Here is a 23,701-nt window from a genome sequence, read left to right as displayed (position 1 = left end):
TGAATGAGGGAGGGGCAGAGAGAGAGGGAGTCACAGACTGAAACAGGCTCCAGGCTCTGAGCTGGCAGTCAGCACAGAGCCCGATGCGGGGCTCGAACCCACGAACCGCGAGATCATGACCTAAGCGAAAGTCGGACGCTTAACCGACTAAGCCACCCAGGCGCCCCGAAATGGATTTTATTCTAAAGAGATTTCCTGTAGGGAATAATTTCAGTGTTTGAAAGTTCCTTCTAGCTGCTGTGTCGAGAATGGATTTTAGAGGGCGAGACTGGTATCAGGAAGACAAGTGAAAAGGCCCTATGGGAAGATATAGAAGAATCTTGAACTAGTGCACCAGCAGTACAGATGGTGACGAGTAGATGAATATGGGACGTATTTTGAAGTGAGAGCAGACATTCTTGCTACTACATTAGAATATGTGGAGAAGAAAAAGAAAGGTTTCAAGAAAGAGCAATTGATTGGATGGTAGTGTCCAGGGGTTTGCTGGTAAACATTCAACAACTGACTCAAGGAAAAAGTATGTGTTTGTGTGTATCTTATATATTTTACTAAGTGAAGGATGTATAGCACACAATTTACAAATAATCATAAAATATACACAGAATGCTTTTGTGGCTTTTTGCTGAAGTCTTGTATCCATAGCCAGCCTACCACTGTAGTTCACAAACAAGTTCCCACGTGAATATTTTCATTTACATTAAGGACATTAGTACAACCATTAGGACAACAGTAAAGCAAGGGAGACACAAGGAAGAGCTTCACACTTCTTTGTCAGTGAGGTCAGTAGCACCTGGTTTTTGAGCCAGATAATAGTTTATAAGTACTGGACTTATATTTCTTCATTTGTGTGCGCATGCACACGCGTGCATGTATGTGTTTGTGTGCACTACTTACAGTGTAACAGCACAATATGAAGTGTAATCTGTATTATTAGCATTTCATTTTCTCCATCAGTTTCTTAAGTCTGGACCTTACATCCAGAAAAAAGCAACGAACTTAAGCAAAAACAAACAGAAGCTGAAAGTAAATATTTTTGGCTTTTGGGCCAAGGACAATATGTAAACAAAATGGATGTGGCTATATTGCAAAACAACTTTGTTTGCAGACACAGCCAGCCAGCCTATGGGTCCATCGTTTGCCTGCACCTAGCCTAGGCAGCCCTCAAAATAATTCCAAGGCCTGGTTTGCATTTACTGATTTCTGTAATGTTAATACTCCCACTATAGCCAAGTTTAAGCTACTAATATGACCTCAATAAGCACCAAATTCTAACATCTCTAAAAGGTTGCCTTCTTGGGTACAAGTTTTCTCATCACTTCCGTGTTTCAAGTAGAGGCTGGATTCACAGTTACTGGGTTGTGATAAAAGGCTATAGCTTTTAAACTTGGTAGAGTTTGATAAATAAATGCATATTCTTAGTTCCCAAACCTTGGCGATCCTCGTTCACTAAGTCTGGAGCGAGCCCCGGGCACTTGTTTGTTTGCTTGTTTGTTTTTCAGGTTCCTTAAGTGATTCTGATGCCATTGGGCTATGATCTATAATTTAGGAATTTCTAGAATAAAGAGATACTGTGTTAAATGACCTCACTGCTTTTGTCACAACAATAACCCATCTGGACTTTTGACAATTAATGTATTTTAACAGTGTGAAGAAACTTAGCAGCTTAAAGGTTTTTTAAATTTCTTTTGTCTTCACGTTTTCATTGTCTTTCCCCTTTCTTGGGCATGTTTCAAAACTTCTTATGCTGGGAAGCTCATCTTGATTTGAAAGTATTCTCATGGGGCACCTGGGTGGCTTAGTCGGTTAAGCGTCCAACTTCGGCTCAGGTCATAATCTCGTGGTCTGTGGGTTTGAGCCCCGCGTCGAGCTCTGTGCTGACAGCTCAGAGCCTGGAGCCTGTTTCAGATTCTGTGTCTCCCTCTTTCTCTCTGCCCCTCCCCAGCTTGTGCTCTATCTCTCTCTGTCTCAAAAATAAAATAAAACGTTAAAAAAATAAAATAAAGTATTCTCTCTAAACAATTTTAACTTTTTTTTTCTCTTGCATGAACAGTCTTCATTACTGCCTGCAAAGATGATCTGTGCTGTGAATTTATGCATTTCTGTAAGATTTAAATTCTTTTGGGTTTAGGAAGTCTTATTTCCCTGACTTTTATATGGCAGGAATTAAAGTTGCAGGATTGATCTCGCTAATGGTCTCAACATGTGAATTTATGGGAATAAGTCACACAATTTTTTTTGTAAAAGGGCATTACTTGATGGAATTACAAAACAAACTTTTATTTGGCTTCCTCATTTTAAGATTTATTATCTAGTATTTTTTTTGCTTGAGTTGTTTATTATCCATACTGTTTCAGTAGCTTCCTTGTTTATATTCTTAAAAATGCTCAACATAGAAAAGGAATATATTAACTTAAAAGCTTTCCTAATTCTTTTTATGATTTGAAGATAATTTGTGTTGAAAAATAGTCATGAAAAATATATTTCATGTAGCAGTAACTTACTTTTTATTGAAAATAATGAAATTAAGTAGATATATGATTGCCATAACTCTAAAGGAAAACTTTAGAAACAAATTTTTTTTTCAGTTTTTGCATTGTGGTTGCTTTAAGATATATACTGCTGCCCTCTGCTGGTGTGATCAGATTTCTTCCAATATTGTATTCATAAACTGTGATAACTCAAAACTTAGTTATTAGCATCATGTCTTTTATAGTTGGTATGCCTGTGTTTATCCAATTAATGTCACATGTAAATACGTTTCCTTATATTTAACTGAATAATGTTTCCAACATACACGCCAAAAATTATTCTCCTTTTAGTAAGAAGTAGAAATACATTAACTCCACCATCTAAACTCCTTGTACTTAATGGAGAAAAATATTATTAAAAACTACATAAATATATTCTTACAAGTCAGGAATTCCTGCTATTGCAAAATACATGAATTGATAGTTTACAGTTAGTTTTGTGAATAAGTTAGATTTTCCCTCCATTTTACCCTTTAGCTAGATGAAAACAATTTAAGATCCCTTACGATTAAAGTGAAAACAGACTGTATATGAGAACTATTTCCATATCCCAGTATACACCTTATGGAAACAATGTTACTAGATTTTGTTTATAATAAATTTTGTTTAGTGAATAAGGTATACAAATGCTCACATCAGTTCCCTTGTGAATATGACATTTGCTATAGATGCAGTGATGATATTTTCCAAGTGTGGATTGAGAATATTCATTCTTGATGAAGGATTTATGAAATATGAAAGGTAGATTTTATTTAGCATTAATGTACTTGCCTGTGTTATTGAAAAGAACCAAATTAGTTGAAATCAAGACTGGGCTAGGTAATCCCTGACATATGGTCACCATAACACTAAAGAAAGAAAGAAACCTGCCAGGAAAAAAAAGAAAAAGATCGACTATTATTTGCATTGTGGTTGGTTGATAAGAAATGAATATTCATATATAATGTTCTTATTCTGTCGCCAAATAGCAATAACATTCCCCTTACCTCCTCTCAATATTTTTCACTTCTAATACCTTAAAACACTTACCAAACAAAACACATTAAGCTCTAAAGAATGTTATTTTAACAAAATTCTACTAAAGAAGTTCAGTTGATCATTCACCCAGCCATAAGGTATTCATTTCTTGCATGGAAAACAAGAAACAACTGAGAATAAGGTTAAGAACGGAGTTTTAGAATAGAGAAGGAATAACTGAAGAGGACCTTTTAAATCACATGAAAGGAAAAGAAAACATTGCATCGTTTAGAGATCATGTAAAGGAGCTCCATCTACAATTAACAGTTGCCAACTTGTCTTGCTACTGGTGACTCCTCATGTAGCAGCTTCCCAGATGACATCATTCTTTGCATTCTGCCCATTACCATCTTTTTCTTTAAGACCAGACCAGAACAAAACAAAACAAAACAGCAACCCAAATACTGGAAAGACCATCACTCATTTAGAAACACTGAACTACAGAGGGAGAATGAAATGCCTTAACCCAACAGCTTTGTCAAGGTCCACTTTCAGGAAGACTAAGCTCTTTTAATCTAATCCCACCTGTTTAGTGTTTCTCGAGTCTTGGGACCCCTCTTATGCTTAGCTCTGCTAGTTCTCTCTGTGTTTCAGTGTTTTCACTGCTACTGTGGTCTTTGATTTCCAAACTCTACTTTCTGCCTCCAGGGAACCTACCTCTTCCTCCCACCTTTACCTATAATGTTTCTTCCCAGCTTTTTGAATCATGGGGCTGTGCTCATCCCTATATCCTTGGGGTTTAACACAAGGCTTATGACATAATTAATGAAAGGTTATGAAAACCTTCTTTCGTTAATAGAAAGTGGGATGCTGGCGCAGGATCTTCAAAGACCTCAAAAGTAGAAAACAGTTTTACTACTATCATTCATCTGTTATAACATAGGTGTGATAGGTATAATCCCTTCTATATTCCTATAGTTAGTTCTACTCCGTATTTTTATAGTGATTTTTTACCTCTTCAAAGCAGCTTTACATCTTCTGTTTCATTGGATTTAATCCCACATTCCTGTGAAGAAAAGAGGGAAGTTATTATTATTCATTTGAGCAAAGATGTAATCTCTGAGGCAGAGATTAAATGATTTTCTTTGTCTCTGTCCATGAGTGACAGGGCTGTGACTAGAATCTTCACCGTAGTTCTGTATCAAATGGAGTATAAATATTCTTTCCAAAATATATTTACTTATATATGTATAACTATGTATTCAAAAATAGTATATATTAAAAATAAAATACATATTAAAAATAGAATAAACGTGTATATAAACATATAAACACACATATGTGTGTAAACATATGTCCCATGTGTATATATATAAATACATATATAAGTAAATATAGCTATATCTATTGTTTTTTTTTCTTATACCAGCTACCATTTATTGACATGCCGTTTAAGAACCTTACCTATCTCCCCTCCTTTAATCATAAACCAGTATTAAGCAACATATTTATACAAAGAGGGGAAAAAATGGTCTTTTGGAGCCGTAGACAAAATCTTAACTTTTAATTTACGATGCCTCTGGTAGTTCTGTCAAGAGACCAAGCATTTTACCTAGTTTAGAAAAGTTATTTTCAATTGCAGTTCTCATTTATGGCCACTAAGTTATAGGACACATCCCACTTAGTAACCGTTTGCATTAGAAAACACAAGGTATCATGTGATTTTGCCATATTTCAAAGCAACTTGAAATTTACTGGTCAAACAGGGTTTTACAGAATATTTAAAGTCAAGATCCACAGAACATTCTATTATTGTTTCCTTATAAAAATAGCAGTGTGGAGGGGTGTTCCTATTTGCCTTAACATTTTTTTTCTTTTTTAATATTTATTTATTTTTGAGAGAGAGAGAGAGACAGAGAGAAAGAATGCAAGTAGGGGAGGAGCAGAGAGAGAGAGAGACAGACAGAATCCTAAGCAGGCTCCAGGATCTGGGCTGTCAGCACAGAGCCTGGTGCAGGGCTTGAGCTCCCAAACCATGAGATCATGACCTGGGCTGAAGTCGGATGCTCAACTGCCTGAGCCACCCAGGTGCCCCTGCCTTAAGGGTTTTATATAGACACTTACAGTCTTGTGCATGTTACTCAGACTAGAAAAAGATATGGTTTCAAAGACTGCTAGTTATACTAATAAGAAATCTTTCTTGGGGCGTCTGGGTGGCTTAGTCGGTTAAGCGTCCGACTTTCGCTTAGGTCATGATCTCGCGGTTCATCGGTTTGAGCCCCGTGTTGGGCTCTGTGCTGACTGCCAGCTCAGAGCCTGGAGCCTATTTCGGAGTCTGTGTCTCCCTCTCTCTCTGACCCTCCCCTGCTCACGCTGTCTCTCTCTCTCTCTCTCCTAGAAATAAATTTAAAAAAAATATATTAAAAAAAAAGAAAGAAATCTTGCACTCACTTTACTTTGATAGATGTTTTTTTCACAGATCACTTGAACTTGCTTCTATATTATATGTCTTACTGAGAGGAGAGGAGGAAAATGAAAGCACATAATTAATTATATGATCAGCCCTAAGACTCCTGAACTGAAAGAGCTGTGTAGCCCTAGGGAATTACTTCCAACCTGGGGCCAGGATAGGTTCCTTCACCTAATCACTACTTCTTGCCCTAATGAAGTTCTCCTTCTTTTCTTCAGCAGAATGGGGAGCATGTCTGGTGCTCTAGATAGAGTCAGGATGTGGCCTAGTTACTTATATTAATGGGGAGAGGAAGAAATGTGGAGGACCAAAAGATATGCTTGTTCAGAACAACAGTTAATATAATGATTTACCTGGCAGAATTATCCCAAAATAATTTGTCCCCAAAAAGACTAATTAGGGAGTATGACTTGAAAGCTCATTGCCGACCACCACTCAGGCTAGTATGGTCTCAGGCCTCTAAGGGCGCAATAGCTTCTGTGAAAATACATCAGCGGCACGGAGCCAAATGCAGAAAACAGGATGCCTCACTGAATGCGCATAAAACACCAAGACAGGGTCAGCCACGGGCTAAATGATTAGTTAACTAATGTTTGTCTCTGACAACCTCCAACTTCTTTTATTAGTCTCCTTCTCTCCTTTCATGGTATCACCTTCCTATTCTCTCAAGCTCTCTAATTGCCCAGAGCCTCTGCGTAGACTTGCCTGCGTTGGCAGTGCACTGTGCTAGGAATCTTATGATGTCTCACAGCCATCAAAGCCTCTTCTTGTTTAGACTATCAGGTTGAAATACAGCCTCAAAGTATTTTATACTTAGGTGTACCAAGGAATTAGTGCAAGGAATTAGGATATTTGAGGATGGTTCAATGTGGTCTGTCTCCCTCCATCCCTGTCTTCCATCTTTCCTTCCTCCCTCCCTCCCTCCCTTCCTTCCTTTTGTTTTGATAGGAAAAAAGCATTTTAGTAAAAAGTATATCATGATGGTGAATCAATTAGAAAAACTATATAAAAGTTATTTTATGTATTTTAGGCTATATGTCAATAATAGCAACCAACAAATCTCAGTGGCTTAAGGGGACAAAGGTTTGTTTCTCATTCCAAGGTGGGTCATCAAGGTTCTCTGATCCCTGTAGTCATTCAGGCACCAAGGGACCCAGGCTGGGAAGTGACCACCATTTCAGACATCACCAGATGCTATGATAAGTGTACTAAACAGAAGAAAGCTCTAGAAGGATGCACATCATCAATGAATGCTTTCAGTGGATCATGACACATCTTGAGGGATCCTGGATGGACAGGAACAATATTAACTGACCTCACTGTCATTCATCTTTTATCCTCAGTAGCTACCGTGGTACTGGACATAGCAAAGGCAGTAAATGTTCATTAAAATGAAATTAGTTCCAGAGATTCTGGTTTCTTTTGGGTTTGTTTTGGTCTATCTTAGTCTGAGATAAATAATAGAACCCATGAAGTAAGGCCTGGAGGCCTCCAGATTCAATCTAGTGACCCTGGGATACCAAAGGTAAGAAGAATCCTTTGAATCTATCTGAGAAGAATAGAATTCCAGAGTAAGTCACTCACAACCTTGTTAATTTCATGAATATATTCTTCTGTCTGATAATTAAAGGAAATTCCACCATACGGTTATTCCTTTTCTACTTCTTGGCATATGATATTATGCAATGAATCTTTGTTGACTGACTTATATGTTGATAGCCATGGGTTATGGTCAATTTTTGGAGTCTTGTTTAAGTATCATAGAGTTGAAGAATATGGCATTTTTCACAAAACAATCACTTTTTTGTGTGTGGTTTTATGGTGGAGTTTATTAAACATGTGTTTCAACTGTATAAATTCAGCCATATATGTATACACACACACACATAGAAAAAAATAGAGAAAGAAAAAATATGTACACAACCCAGGCAGTTCAGCCTGCCATTCTTTTCCCTAAGATTTTGCCTCGAAGAAGGTGTAAGATGAAAAACTTTTATCTGTTGTGGTCTCAGTTGAATTTGACTCTCGGTGATTGCAACTCAGCCCGTTGCATGTACTCCTAGTATTCAAATCTGTGGCCAAGCATTTTCCCATACAACTTGGCTGCTAAGTGTATGCCAGCTGCTTCATCTGGCACTCACCCAGAGACCAGTGATCTCTTCCGGTGCTAGAGGAAAAACTGTCTCTGTTGGGGCTGTGAGGCAGTATATTTGTGTCTGACATGATGTGTCTTTGACTGTGTGCTCTTTGTCTAAGACCAACTTTAGGATCTAACATCCCCTGTAGAATGGGACTCCACAACATTCTTGTTCTTCAGAAAATGAGACCTCATCAGTGAAGATATCTTGCTTTCTGTAGTGTTCCAGTTTATTTTCATCAAAGTATTCTACTCAGCCTGCTGTTTCCATGCGTGGGTCCAGAGTTACGTTGAAGCTGATATGCCCACTGGAAGACTATATGTGCCATTGAGTAGCATGTGTGTTCCTTTTGTGGGTCCCAAGCCGGTTAACATGGGTTCTCTAATCTTTCCTCCAGAGTGCCTACCGCATGTTTACAAACAATACGTGTTTGAAGCACATGATCACCAAAGTCCGGCGGGACACCCACCACTTTGAACGCTACCAGCATAACCGAGATCTTGTGGGATTCCTCAATATGTTCGCCAACAAACAGCTGGAGCTGCCCAGGGGCTGGGAAATGAAACACGATCATCAGGGCAAGGTACCGTGGGGGAGTTGCTGTGTGGAAGCTGCCGAGTGACTGCCAGGTGCTTGTGGCTCTGCCGTTAAGGGAGGGCTGAAAGCCTTTGAGGGGAAACCTTCCACGTCCAGGTTCCCGTGACACCTGGACTAACAGGTTGTTACTACAAGCAGTTATACACTGGCCTGAAATAGTGTGTGGAGCAGACAGGTGTGAGCACATTTGTTTGGCAAAATACTCCCTTTTGCTTAGATATTCTTCTACCTTTAATCTCCATTTTCTGCTGCTCAGAGAGAAGATTTCTTAGGCACTGACACTTCCTTGTCCTTAGTTACACAGCTTGTGTTATGGATAGTTTATTTAAAAGTCGTGGTATTGTTTGCAGAAGGTGGCTAGGAAGTCAGTAAGCAACTACACACGGTGTCTCTGTGGCTCAGTGATGTTGGTTTAGAACCCTGATTTTGTTATATGAAACAAGACTCATGGGTTAGTTCATTGATGATGAGAAATGCATAACTGTGTCACACAGGCCAGAGTAACCACTTCTGTACTCTCTTTATAGATAGATGAATCAGAAAGCTGGGTTATGATCAGGAAGTTGTTGTAAGTAAGAAGCAGAATGAGAAAGTTAGTTATTTTTTTAAGGTGTGTTTCTCAGCTAAGATTGTATTTATTCAACTCTGGTTTAGTACCTTCTATGATCCATGAACTGTTTAAGATATATTTAAGCTCCTTACAACAACTGCATAAGCCAATGACTATTATTATTGCCACTCACAGATAATAAGCCTCTGGTCCAGAATGGTTTGGTGACTTGCCCAGTGTCAGAGAGGGCAAGTGGTCAAACTGTGCTCTAACCCAGGCAGTTTGGTGCAAGGGTTCATGCTCTTAACCACATATGCTCTCCATGTATTGAGTAACCAGCCTCAGTTTCCCTGTCTGTAAAAAGACTTGAAGGATGGAGAGGATTAAAATGACATGATATTTAAAGTATTTAACCATGCTTCTTTCATTCATTCAACGAGTATTAATAGAGGACCTATGCAAAGCAGGTAAGCCAGCTATTTCACCGGACTGCCATTCTTCAGGAAAGAGACAGAAATAAACAAATAGCATGCCAAGTGTTGATTAATGCTGTGATTTAAAAAAATCAGGGTGGAGTCTAGAGAAAGACAGGAGTGGAGAATTATATTTTACAGGATGGCCAGGGAATGCCTCACAGGTAAGGCTGTATGTGAACAGAGACCCAAACAAAGTGAGGACTAAACCATATAAAGGAAAGAGCATTCAAAGCAAATGAAATGTTTAAGGTACTCAATAAATACCATCCTCCTGCAAGGTACCCTCTAGCAACAATACCACGGTAGCATCTTGTTCACTTGAACTCAGCTTCCAGCTAGCTTATCTGAGAACTTATAACCAGTCCAAAAAGATGTTACAAAGACCATGTATTTTTTTTTAATGTTTTATTTATTTCTAGGAGAGAGAGAGAGAGAGCGCGTGAGCAGGGGAGGGTTAGAAAGAGAGGGAGTCACAGACTGAAACAAGCTCCAGGCTCTGAGCTGGCAGTCAGCACAGAGCCCGACGTGGGGCTCAAACCCACGAACTGCGAGATCATGACCTAAGTGAAAGTCGGACGTTTAACCGACTAAGCCACCCAGGCGCCCCTAAGACCATGTATTTTAATGCATGGGAGGAGCCCTCAGACTAATTGAAACTATTGACTTGATTTCTAGAAATTCAAAAAATAACCCTATCATTCCCAGCCAAGAGAAGATTAGAAGTCTCAAGCATGAAATTTAGACTAGATGAAAGACAATGGATTTGTGATTATTTTCCTGGCAGGGAAGCCTTTCCAGGACCTGGGAAGCAGGAAGCAGGGCCACCTGGCATTTTCTGTATTCTCTTCTCCCAGAGAAGAAGTCACATTGCTGGTGCTAGGTTTGGTTCAGCAGCCTAAGAGCCTAGTGTTACTAAACATTCTACTGAATGGAAGAGCATAGATTGTCCAAGTAAAGACTTTGGAAAATACTGATGGTGTTTATATCTGGGTATAAAAGAGCAGTACCACATCAGGAACTCAGATCTATGCTCAGCTTGAACAAGATGTCCCCTGTGTCATGAGGAGTTACATTCATTAGAGAGCCATGGCTCCAGGGAAAGCCCAAGTTTAGATAATGCTACTATGTATTTCTATCTAAGACTTAACTTGCTAAGTCATATTGTATCCTTCACTAAAGGAGATCAGGAACTTGTGTGTGCCTAGTGGGGCCGCCCCTTCCTGCCAGTCATAACTCGCCAGACACACTTCAGGAGAGAGCTGCTTAGTAATAATCCCTGGACCTTGAGAAAAGTTTGAAAAGAGTTATGATGTATTCTTAAGAACAAGTTCTGTCTCATAGTTTTTATAAAAGTTTCTATAGTTAAACAGAGGTAAACATTATCTTAGCTATGTGGGTCATGCAACTATGCATTTTATTCCCTGAAGGTTATGGACCTATTTGGGAATTTCAACATAAAATTGTGGGAATCGTAAAGAACTTTGAGGGGCGCCTGCGTGGCTTAGTCGGTTGAGCGTCCGACTTTCGCTTGGGTCATGATCTCGCGGTTCGTGGGTTCGAGCCCTGCGTCGGGCTCTGTGCTGACTGCCAGCTCAGAGCCTGGAGCCTGTTTCAGAGTCTGTGATTCCCTCTCTCTCTGACCCTCCCCTGCTCACGCTGTCTCTCTCTCTCTCTCCTAGAAATAAATTTAAAAAAACATTAAAAAAAAAAAAAAAGAACCTTGAGTATGGGCTCCATCTTCTCTTCTCAGTGGCCACAGTCTACTGGGGGCTTTGCATATGGAAGCTGTTGGGCGTGAAAAAGAAAGACCCTCAGCCTTGTGGACAAAACGGATTATCAGACAGGCCTGAAAGCTTTTCACATTAGCCTGATAGCTCTGCTTTGTGCAGTAGGACTTTAATTTTGAGTTACGTTGGACACCTTACCTGAAGCAGGCATATCTCCCTAATTCCTCCCACCTTCCTTTATAAATGTCTGGCTTCTAGTGGACTAAAATAACTTCAGAGAACATTTGGGAGACGTTTGGCTGCACTGTGTTTGAGTGCATTTTCAGTATCATAGCTCTTATCCTTCAAGGCAGTTAATAGGTTTTTGGCTAGGCCTGAAATTTTAGGACCTCCTCTGTTTTTCCCCAAGATTTATTAAGTGCTACACTACATATATTGTAGTATTGGTTTCAAGAGTGGAATTTAGTGATTCATCACTTACAGATAACACCCAGTGCTCATCCCAACAAGTGCCCTCCTTAATGCCCATCACCCATTTAGCCCATGCCCCACACACCTCCCCTCCAGCAACCCTCAGTTTATTCTCTATCATTAAGAGTCTTCCATGGTTTGCCCCTCTCTCTGTTTTTATCTTATTTTATTTTTCCTTTCCTTTCCATATGTTCGTTTGTTCTGTTTCTTAAATTCCACATGTGAGTGAAATCATATGGTATTTTTCTTTCTCTGACTGACGTACTTCGCTGAACATAATACACTCTAGTCTCCCTTTTTGTTTTTTTAATTTTTTTTAAATATTTTTTTAATGTTTATTTGTTTTTGAAACAGAGAGAGACAGAGTACAAGCAGAGGCAGGGCAGAGAGAGAGGGAGACATGGAATCAGAAACAGGATCCAGGCTCTGAATTGTCAGCATAGAACCTGATGCAGGGCTCGAACCCACGAACTGTGAGATCATGACCTGAGCTGAAGTTGGACACTTAACCGACTGAGCCACCCAGGCACCCCTCTAGTCCCCCTTTTTAATGAATTGCTTGGCTTCCAGAACATTTAAAGGGAGTAAACTTTTCCCCCACTTAATATAAAAAAATTATTAAATATTGCAAAATTATTTTCCCACAGGGATTACTGGTCTTTAGAATTGACAAGGAATAGGGTATCCAAATTCTCATCTACATGAAAGGAAGTGCTTCTTAAGGGGAGTGTTCTCAAATTTAGCTCTTCAGACTTATAAAATATGGCTCCATCTTCTCTTCTCAAGTGCAATATTTTCTTTTCGTGTTTTTGTTTCTGGTCATTCAGCACATACTCACATCCTTCTGAATGCCTCATATATACATGCCCCTGTGATGGCAATGAAAGGTAGCAGTGTAGCATTAGGTAGTATGTAGTGTTGACTATGTGCTAGACACTGTCGTAAGCACTTAGGTTAGTTCCTTTCACACTCATAGGAGCCTTGTAGATAGCTGCTGTTTTCATCCATATTTTAAAGACATGGAAACTAAGGCAGAGCATGGTCAAGTGAACTGACCAAGGTCCCACAATTAATAAGCAATTGAACTGAATTTGAACACAGGCAGTTCAGCTTCCGAGTCTGTGCTCTTATTCATCCTTTCACCAGTGAGTAGGGAGAATGGATGTCTTCTAACAATCATAATAAAGGTAGTAGAAGGGGCCATAGCATTTCCTACCACCGTTGAGGACGTGGGGGCTTTCAGATGCATCACTGAAGGACAGCATATAGTGTGAGCTGCTCTTTGCAATCTGGGTATAAGTGATCAGTCCTTTCTTGTATCCCCGCATTATTTCCCTTGTATTATTTTCATGACATCTGCATCTGTCTCATGGTATAGTCATTAACATGTTTTATCTCCCCATGCAGATGATCCCTTTCTTGAGGGTTCTTGTATTTATTTTTAATTACCCTCTCTTCCACTTCAATGCCCTTTACACAGAAGGCTCTCAAAACAAGTTTGATGTATGAATGAAACTTGTCACCTGTAGTTTCCCAGTTTATAGTAACTTCCGCTTTGGACAGATGAAGACGCCCTCCCCACTTCCTCTTTCTGTGCTTTCACCAGAAATAGCTTCTAGATTTGCCCCATTTGACATCTCTTTATGCCTATGTTGCCTTGGATCTTTCACAATGTTGTTTAAACAAGGTGGTGATTGTGCATATACTGCACTCTAACAGTCTTCAATTTGGGGAGAGACTTTTTTCTAATTACTCAAGGCCAAGGATTTGAATTGAGTGAAATTCATAGGATTCTAGATCTGGTATGCTCTTTTGGGAAGTTCAAGGGTGAATCCTGTCCTTGACTCACAGAAAAGAATAGAAGTAAAATATTGTTTGTTTGTTTTTTTAATTTTTTTTTTAATGTTTTATTTATTTCTAGGAGAGAGAGAGAGACAGCCTGAGCAGGGGAGGGTCAGAGAGAGGGAGTCACAGACTGAAACAGGCTCCAGGCTCTGAGCTGGCAGTCAGCACAGGGCCCGACGCGGGGCTCAAACCCACGAACCGCGAGATCATGACCTAAGCGAAAGTCGGACGCTTAACCGACTAAGCCACCCAGGCGCCCCGAAGTAAAATATTGTTTAATCAATTATTAATTAAAGAATAAAAACAATACCAGGCTTGTGAGGTGAGATAATGATGATGGTGATAGTAGTGACAGTGGTAATGACGACAGTGACACTGATAACAATGATACCTGCATTTATTAAGCTCACACCACGTGTCAGGCACTGTACTAGGTACTCTCGTGTGGATTATCTTATTTGCACTTCATGGCAATTTATGAGGTTGCTATTATTATTATTATCATCATCATCCACATTTTACTGAAATTTAGGGATGGTAAATAATGTGTATAATCTTGGAAAGCAAGTGAGGAATCCAGGAGTCAAACGCTAGCACTGTGACTTAACTACTGTTCTCTACTGGGATGGATTGTCTTTGGAAATGAGAGATCCCTTATTGAAGGTTCAAGGCCAAAGGCTGGGGTTACCAGTATCCTTCAAGGCTGAGACCTATATGTATGTCCTGATTAGGTCACAGGTATTCTAGCAGAGGACATACCACCAGAGACATACATGGCCTCATGCTTAAATACCATTGATTTCTTATGCTAAGGGTACACAGGATAATGAAATATTAGATGCAAGGCTCTATGTTAGGGATATTATATTACCTCATTTAACTTTCACAGTAACCCTGTGGAATAGGTTTTACTATAGATGAAGGAACTAAGGCTCAAAGAGATTAGGTGTGTAAGTAAACTCTTGGATACAGACCCATGTCTTTCTGTATTCAAGACCTGTAACAGTTTTTCTTTTTCTTTTTCTTTTTCTTTTTCTTTTAGTTTTTTAATGTTTTATTTATTACTGAGAGAGAGAGAGAGAGACAGCGTGAGCAGGCGAGGGTCAGAAAGAGAGGGAGATACAGAATCTGAAACAGGCTCCAGGCTCTGAGCTGGCAGTTAGCACAGAGCCCGGCGCGGGGCTCGAACCCAGGAGCCATGAGATCATGACCTGAGCTGAAGTCGGACGCTTAACCAACTGAGCCACCCAGGTGCCCCTGTAACAGTTTTTCTATAAAAGATTAGTCTAGACCTCACTGGCCACTAACCACCTGACTAACTTGAAGTATGTCATTTATATTTACTGGGTCCGAGTTTCCTTATCTTTACATACACATTTTTCATGTGCTTAGTGGTCATTTGTATATCTTCTTTGGAAAAATATATATTCAAATTCTTTGCTCATTTTAATTGGATTATTTATCTTTGTATTATTGAATTGTAAGAGTTCTTTGAAGAATATATTCTGAATACTAGTCCCTTATCAGATATATGCTTTGCAAATATTTTCTTTTGTTCTTTGAGCTGTCCTTTCACTGTCTTGATGGTATTCACAATACAAAATTTTAAATTTTGATGAAGTCCAGTTTATTTGTATTTTTTGTCATTGTTGCTCATGCTTTTGTTGTTGTATCTGAGAAAACATTACCTAACCCAAGATCACAAAAATTTACTCCTGTGTTTTCTTCTAAGAGTTTAATAGTTTTAGCTCTTACATTTAGATCTAGGATCCATTTTGAGTTAATTTTTTGTATGGTGTGAGGTCAAGGGTTCAATTTCATTTTTTGCCTGTGAACATCTAGGTCCCATCATCATTTATTGAAAAGACTATTCTTTCTCATTGATGTCATTAATTGTTACGAAAGTGAAAATCAGAACTACAAAGAGACACCACTACAGACCCACTTGATAGGCCATCAAAAGATAAATTTAGAAAATAATAAATGTTGGCAAGGATGTGGAGAATTGGAACCCTCATACACTGCTGGTGGGAATGTACAACAATACAGCCACCTTGGAAACAGTTTGACAGTTTCTTAAAAAAATGTTGTGCAAAGAGTTGCCACATGATCCAGAAATTCCACAATTATATATACCCAAGAGAAATTAAAATACACTTCCTTCCATAAAACTTGTACACAGATGTCTCATAGTAGCATTATTTATAATAGCCAAAGGATGGAAACAACCCAGATGCCCATCAACTGATAAATGGGTAAATACATGTGGTATATTCATACAATGGAATATTATTTGACAATACAAAGGAATGAATGAATGATACAACATGGGTAAGCCTTGGGAATGTTTGCTGTCAAAGTGAAAGAAACTCACAAAAGATCATATATTCTATGATTCCATTTATATGAGATGAGCAGAATAGGCAAATCTACAGAGATAGAAAGTGGATTGGTGGTTTTCTGGAGTTGGAGGTGCAATGGGAAGTGGATGCTACTGGGTATGGGTTTCTTTTGTGGGGAGAAAGTGTTGTAAGATTATGGTGATGGTTGCACAATTCAGTGTATATACCAAAAAACAGTGACCTGTACACTTCAAATTGATGAAGTAATTGTATGTATATGAATTATATTTCAGTAAAAATGTTTAAAAAAATAATAATGGGTTGGATTAGAGCCAGGCCAAGATTCCCTTTTGAGGTCTAGATTCTATAAAAACTTGATTCTTTAGATTTGAAGTTGAGACAATATGGTTCAAAAACTGGATTTGACATCAAATATGTAATGTTTTTCTTTCTGCTTTTAATTCCATTCGGAAGTGTCTCTTGTTCAAAATTATACTGTGTGTTTTAATCAGTATTTTGTTCCATTACTTGATTTCCTTAATTATTTTGATTCTGTAATGGTGGGACTGGCAACCAAGCCAAGTTTTATTTTATGCAGGATCATCCTTATGAAACTGTGATCAACATCTGTGTTTATTTGTTGGATCCAAGGCCTAGGATTTTCACCTAACATATAGAACACATTTTGACTTGCCTCATTTTGAAATGAAACATAAACACAGAAAGCGGGCCAATATATAAAACAAAATTCTGCTTGCTTCTTATAATTCTTAAATTTTTATATACTCTCAGGAGTGTGAAAGCCAAGGGTAATTTGGGATCTGGATACAGTATCAATATAAATGTTTTATAGTTTTGCAAGAAATATGCCTCAGTAGTATTAAAATGTGACTTGTTTAAAATGCTTCTGGTTCTTGGCTGCGTTTGATCATTAGTATGTGCTCATGGGGATAATATATATGGAAGATAAATATACACTTTAATAAGGAAAACCAAATGCTATTCAACCTAAGAATTAACTAACTCACTCTCTTTCCTTCTCTCTCTCTCTCTATCTCTCTCTCTTGTCTCTCTCCTCTCCCTTCCTCTCCCCCCTCTTTCCCTTCTCTTTCTCTCATTATTCCCATTGTTAATTTGATGAATTTGAGCAAATGCTGTTGCAGTGGGGTCAGGATTTCTGGATCCATCACTATCTGATCTGACCTCTGTGAACCTGTTTTCTCTAAAGTGAGGATTAGTAACCTGTCCTTTCCAGCTCCTGGGGCTGGAAATAACTGAGAGTTTCATCAATTTAGAAGTTTATGAAAATGATAAAGATTTGTTGTTAATGGCCAAATCCTTGCTCTAATCGGAAATATACAGTGGTTTTATAAAGAAAATACTGTAGGATTAGTATAGTGTCCCATTCCTCCTCTTAACGTACTGCTGATTTTCTGTACCCATGATGGTCCAATAGAATGGTTTTTTCAAAGTACACTTCCTTTTGCTATTGTTTTTTGTTGTCCAGGTTGTCCATGACCACTGAAGGGTAGTCCGCCTTCAGATGTTTGCTCCTATCTTAAAACAACCCAGAGCCATGTCTTTGTCTACCATGATTATTGTGTGTTGTGGTCATTCTGGTTGATTTCTCTCTCTCTCTCTCTCTCTCTCTCTCTCTCTCTCTGTGTCACACACAGACACAAACGAGAGCTAATGGTATAAGTTCTAATCCAAAACCTGACAGGCTTGAGACCCAAAAAGAGCCTGTTTCAGCCTGAGTTTTAAAGCCAAGAAAACACCAATATCCCAATTCAAACAGGCAGATGGATTTACCTCTTCTCAGCTTTTTGTTCTGTTTGAGTTTTTCAGTTGAGGATGAGGTCTGCCTACATTAGGGAGGGCAATATGCTTAACTCTGTCTGCTGAATCACATGTTAATTTGATCCAGAAATATTCACAGACACATCCTGAAGTGTTTGGCCAAAAGTCTGGGTCCTGGTGGCCCAGTAAAACTGACATATAAAGTGAACCATCACAGACCCATGTCAGTGGAGTATTGTCAGTAGAGTCTCTATTGCAGAGAGTTAAGAGTAACAGAGAGAAAGAGGCAAAATGGCATGGGTAGTTAGAAAAATACCATAAAAGTTATTATTTCCTTGTTCTAATGTTCTTTTATTTATTTTGAGAAAGAGAGCATGTGAGTAGGGGAGAGACAGGGGAGTGGTGGAGAGTCCCAGGCAGGCTCTGCACTATAACACAGAGCCTGAGGGGGGCTCAATCTCACAAGCCTCGAGATCATGGCTTGAGCTAAAATCAAGTCATTCATTCCACTGACTAAGCCACCCCAGGCACTCCGCTTATTATTTCTTAAGTTCACACAATGAGCTTACCATTTGGTTTAATTTTTAGAAAAGAATGTTATTATTTGATTCCCTTCCAGATGTTAAATATGAAATAACTTTTTTTCCCCTCCCTTTTGGCTTTGTACTCACAAACAGTATAACCCAAAGGGTTTTACCCAGATTATTCTACATGGGCTTAAATTGAAATACTAAGAAACTTGGAACTTTAAAAATAATATATCATAAACTTCCTTTTTTTAAATAAAAATCTAAAATGCTAACCATCTTTTTCCTTAAGGTGAAATGTCTTTTCCCATATTTTCTTGTGTTTTTTTTCCTACAAAAATCATATGCTATATCTCCCAGCTGAAATTGACTTCCATTTCTGTATCCAAGCTTGGTAACTCTAGAGCTTTGTGACTTTGGATGTCAGATTGGGAGTTTGAGTAGCAGATTGGTCCAAATAACCAACTTAGATGACCATGGCAAGTAGCAGTTATGGTTATAAGGATAGATTTTTAGAAGAGAACAAATATTTGTACAGTGAAAGTTACCACAGTTTGAGCCTACTTCTCATTTTACCAAACTGTAATAGCCTTTATGGCTGCAGAGGTTGCCCCTGTGATGACAGAAATTTTGATTGTGTCCCACAGGAAGCTGACAGCCACAATTTATTGGGTCAGATTGATCTCAATGAGTAAAATGCAACTTATTGGAAGTGTCAAGTGAATTGGAAGTGTCAAGTATTTGGAAGTGTCAAGTGAATTCTTAAAATATCTTAGCAGGATAAGTTCTACCCTTTGAAAAATGTGCTTTTTGTTAGTTTGATGATGACAATTGTTATTTATTTTTTTTATTTTTTTTAATGTTTTATTTATTTCTAGGATATAGAGAGAGACAGCGTGAGCAGGGGAGGCTCAGAGAGAGAGGGAGTCACAGACTGAAACAGGCTCCAGGCTCTGAGCTGGCCATCAGCACAGAGCCCGACGCGGGGCGCAAACACACGAACCATGTGAGATCATGACCTGAGCGAAAGTCGGACGCTTAACCGACTAAGCCACCCAGGCGCCCTGACAGTTGTTATTTTTGCGGCACATCTCTTTAATTGCTTTGAAATAATACCTTTTTGTGGTGGTTACCTGGTTTAGTAACTTGAAGTCATAGAGCAATCCAGGTGGAGATGGAATTAAATTCTAAATTTGTAAATAGCATGTGATTTTTAAATGATCTCATGCTGATTTTTAAGGGGGTAAAAAGGTGTTAGATTAAATAATAAGTCACATAAATACACATAGAAGGCAATGGGAAAGAATATTTCTGGGACAGTATACCTTTTTGAATGAGAGAGAAGACCAGAAACTACTTTTGTGAGTGTATTTCTGAGTAAAATGCTAGACTCATGGAGTCTTGAAGGAATTATCCAAATATGGAGATGGCCTTTGTCTTTTATTTTTAAAGTTATCTTCATGACTTGCACTGGATGTTTTTTATAAAATATAGTATGCTCGTTAAAATTTTTATGGCATTGACTTTCTGCTTCACCTAAAATCAGCTGATTTGGAGAACTCTGCCCTCAGTCTTCTATAGTGATGTGCTGGTAAATGTTTAAAAACCAGCTTTCCAGGGGAATTGTGGAGAAAGGCTGATCTGTAGAATTTGCCATTTTCTGTGGGGTGAGTTCCCCCATTATAACCAATTTCAGGCTGCCAGCATATTCCCCTAAAATCTCACAATCAGCTCTCAACGAGGTGGTACATACCATCCCAGCATATCGCCAGTTCTCCTAATATATTTCCAACACCTAAATACCACCACTCCCAATATGTAAAATACCCTTTAGCTAACATTTTATATCTAACGTGTTGGGGATATTTTACTTATCCACATCTGCTAACTGACCAGCTGTTTCCAGAACTCTACCCCAAGCACCATAGATTTCCTATTTTGTCTCCTCATGATTTTAGGTGTCTGATCATAGCAGTTTAACAAAAATAACCTTCTTTAACTTATTTTGTGACTAATACAGATATCATGAAATATTTGGGATCACCCCTTCCTTAGAGAACCAAGTGGTGGAAAACATTAGCATGACTATTTTTTACTTATAATAAACTGTATCCATCAGCCATTTCATTTCTCCTATTGCTAAGAATTCTGTTGCGATATAATACAGAGAAAATAATAGCCTGTTTCTTCCTAATAATTAGATAAATACTAAGGAGGGATCCAAGAGCTGAAAAGAGATTTATATTTTGGAAGGGAGAGAATCTTTAAGTACGATCTTCATAAAAATTAAAGTAGTTACAATTAAGTGTTTTTTGAGCATTTCTAAGACTTTGTAGAGTTGAGAAGCCAGAAGTAAGAACAGATTTAGTATGCAATGTTTCTTACTTATAAATTATTGTTCTTTTATTGTTTTCCTTGTATATATACCACATCTTCTTTACCCATCCATTTGTCAGTGGACATGTAGATTGTTTGCATATTTGGCTGCTGTAAATAATGGTACAATAAACATGGGGATATGTATATCTTTTTGAATTAGTGTTTTCATTTTCTTTGGATAGATACTCAGAAGTGGAATTTCTGGTTTATATGGTACTATTTTTAATTTCTGAGGAAACTTCATATTGTTTTCCACAATGGTTGTGCCAATTTACATTCCCATCAACAGTGCACAAGGCTTCTAGTTTTCTACATATCCTCACCAACATTTGTTATTTCTTGTCCTTTTGATACTAGCCATTCTGACTGGTTGAAATGATTTCTCACTGTTGTTTTGATTTGTATTTCACTGATGATTAGTGATATTGAATTACTTTTCATGTGCATGTTGGCCATCTGGATGTCTTCTTTGGAAAAAAATTATCTATTTAGATCCTCTGCCCATTTTTTAATCAGATTGTTTTTGTTTTTGTTATTGAGCCATATGAGTTCTTTATATATTTTGGATATTAACCCTTTATTGGATACATGATTTGCAAATATGTTCTCCCATTCAGTAGGTTGCCTTTTCATTTCATGGATGATTTTCTTTGATGTGCAGAAGCTTTTTAGTTTGATGTAGTGTCATTTGTGTGTGTGTGTATGTGTGTGTATGCACCTTTGCTGTCATTACTTCTGAAATCATATCCAAAAAGATATCACAAGAATGATGGTAGGAGGGGCACCTAGGTGGCTGAGTCGGTTAAGCATCCGACTTCGTCTCAGGTCATGATCTTGTGGTTTGTGCGTTCGAGCCCTGTGTCAGGCTCTGTGCTGACAGCTCAGAGCCTGGAATCTGCCTCTGATTCTGTCTCCCCCCCTCTCTCTGCCCCTCCTCTGTTCATGGTCTGTCTCTCTCTGTCTCTCAATAATAAATAAACGTCAAAAATTAAAAAAAAAAAAAGAATGATGTTAGGAAACTTATTGCCTATGTGTTTTTCTAGGAATTTTATAGTTTCTGATCTTACATTCAAGTCTTTAACCTATTTCGAGTTAATTTTTGTGAATGGTGTAAGATAGTGGTCTAGTTTCATTGTTTTGCATGTGGTTGTCTGGTTTTTCTAATGACATTTATTGAAGAAATTATCCTTTTCCCATTGCATATTCTTGCCTCCTTTGTCACAAATTAATCATCTATGCTTTGGTTTATTTCTGGGCTCTCTATTCTAGTCTGTTGATCCATGTGTCTCTTTTTATGCCAATACTATATACTGCTTTGATTACTATAGCTTTGTAATAGATAATAGAGTTTGAAATTAGGGAGTATGATTTATTTCAATTTTGTTCATTCTTAAGATTGCTTTGTTTATTTGGGATCTTTTGTGGTTCCAGATTTTAGAGTTGTTTGTTCTATTTCTGTGAAAAATTGCCATTGGAATTTTGATAGGGATTGCATTGAAGCTATAGATTACTTTGAGTAGTATAGGAATTTTTACAATATTAGTTTTTCTAATCCATGAGCATGGAATATCTTTCCATTTATTTGTGTCTTCTTCAGTTTCTTTCACCAGTGTTTTATAGTTTTCAATGTACAAATATTTTACCTCCTTGGATAAATTTATTCCTAGGTATTTTATTCTTTTTGATGCAATAGTAAATGAGATTATTTTCTTAATTTCTCTTCTTGATAATTTGTTGTTAATGTATAAAATGCAACAGATTTCTATATATTGATTTTGTACCCTGCAACTTTACTCAATCTATTTATTAGTTTTAACAGTTTTTTAGTGGAGTCTTTAAGAGTTTCTATATATATAATTATGAAATCTGCAAATAATGATATTTTTACTTCTTTCTTTCCAATTTAGATGCTTTTTCTCCCCTGCCTAATTACTCTGGCTAAGATTTCCAACACTGTGTTGAATAAAAGTGGTCAGAGTGGGCATCTTTGTATAATGTTGGCTGTGGGTTTGTCATACATGGACTTTACTATGCTGAAGTACATTTCATCTATACTCACTTTGTTGAGAGTTCTTATCATAAATAAATGTTGAATTTTGTCAGATGCATTTTCTGCATCTATTGAGATGATCATATAATTTTTATCCTTCATTTTGTTAATGTGGTCTATCACATTGGTTGAATTCAGATTTTGAACCATTCTTGCATTGCTGGAATAAATTCCCCCTTGATCATGGTATATGATTCTTTTGATGTACTGTAGAATTTGATTTGCTAATATTTTGTTGAAGAATTTAACCTCTGTAGTCTCCAGGGAATTGGTATGTAACTTTCTTTGTGTGGTGTCCTTTTCTGGCTCGGTTATTGGGTAATTCTGTCCTCATAAAATGAGTTTGGGAAGTGTTCCTTCCTTTTCAATTTTTTTGGATGAGCTTGGAAAGGGTAGTATTAAATCTTTTTCAAATGTTTGGGAGAATTTACCAATGAGGCCATTTGATCTTGGATTTTTGTTTCTTGCAAGTTTTTTGCTTACTGATTCAATGTCCTTACCAATAATCAATCCGGTCCTATTTTCTATTTCTTCATGATTCAGTCTTGGAAGATTGCCTGTTTCTAGGAATTTATCCATCTCTTGTAGGTTGTCCAATTATTTGGCATGTAATTATCTTTTTTAAATAATTTTTTAGAATTTTTTATTTTAGAGAGAGAGAAAGAGCAAGAGAGAGAGTGAATGGGGGAGGGGGCAGGGGGAGAGAAAGAGAAAATTCAAAGCAAACTCCATGCTCAGCATGGAGCTGACACAGAGCTCAATCCCACAACCCTGGTATCATAACCTGAGCTGAAACCAAGAGTCAGATGCTCAACTGATGGAGCCACCCAGGTGTCCTAGCATG

The 23,701-nt window shown here is 37.9% G+C and overlaps 1 protein-coding gene across 1 annotated transcript in view; it reads left to right on the top strand.

Annotated features, from left to right (window-relative positions):
- HECW2 (HECT, C2 and WW domain containing E3 ubiquitin protein ligase 2) overlaps positions 1–23,701 on the top strand; it is a 228,797-nt gene that overhangs the window by 120,891 nt on the left and 84,205 nt on the right. The window contains exon 13 of the mRNA XM_077745795.1: positions 8,491–8,676. Within this exon, the coding sequence (XP_077601921.1) occupies positions 8,491–8,676 (186 nt within the window). The remainder of the gene's footprint in view (positions 1–8,490; positions 8,677–23,701) is intronic.

Source organism: Crocuta crocuta, unplaced genomic scaffold, assembly GCF_008692635.1.
Source record: "Crocuta crocuta isolate KB4526 unplaced genomic scaffold, BGI_CrCroc_1.0 scaffold564, whole genome shotgun sequence".
Taxonomy (NCBI): domain Eukaryota; kingdom Metazoa; phylum Chordata; class Mammalia; order Carnivora; family Hyaenidae; genus Crocuta; species Crocuta crocuta.
Note: the sequence above shows the minus strand (reverse complement) of the source record. Positions and strands in the feature narration are given on the sequence as shown.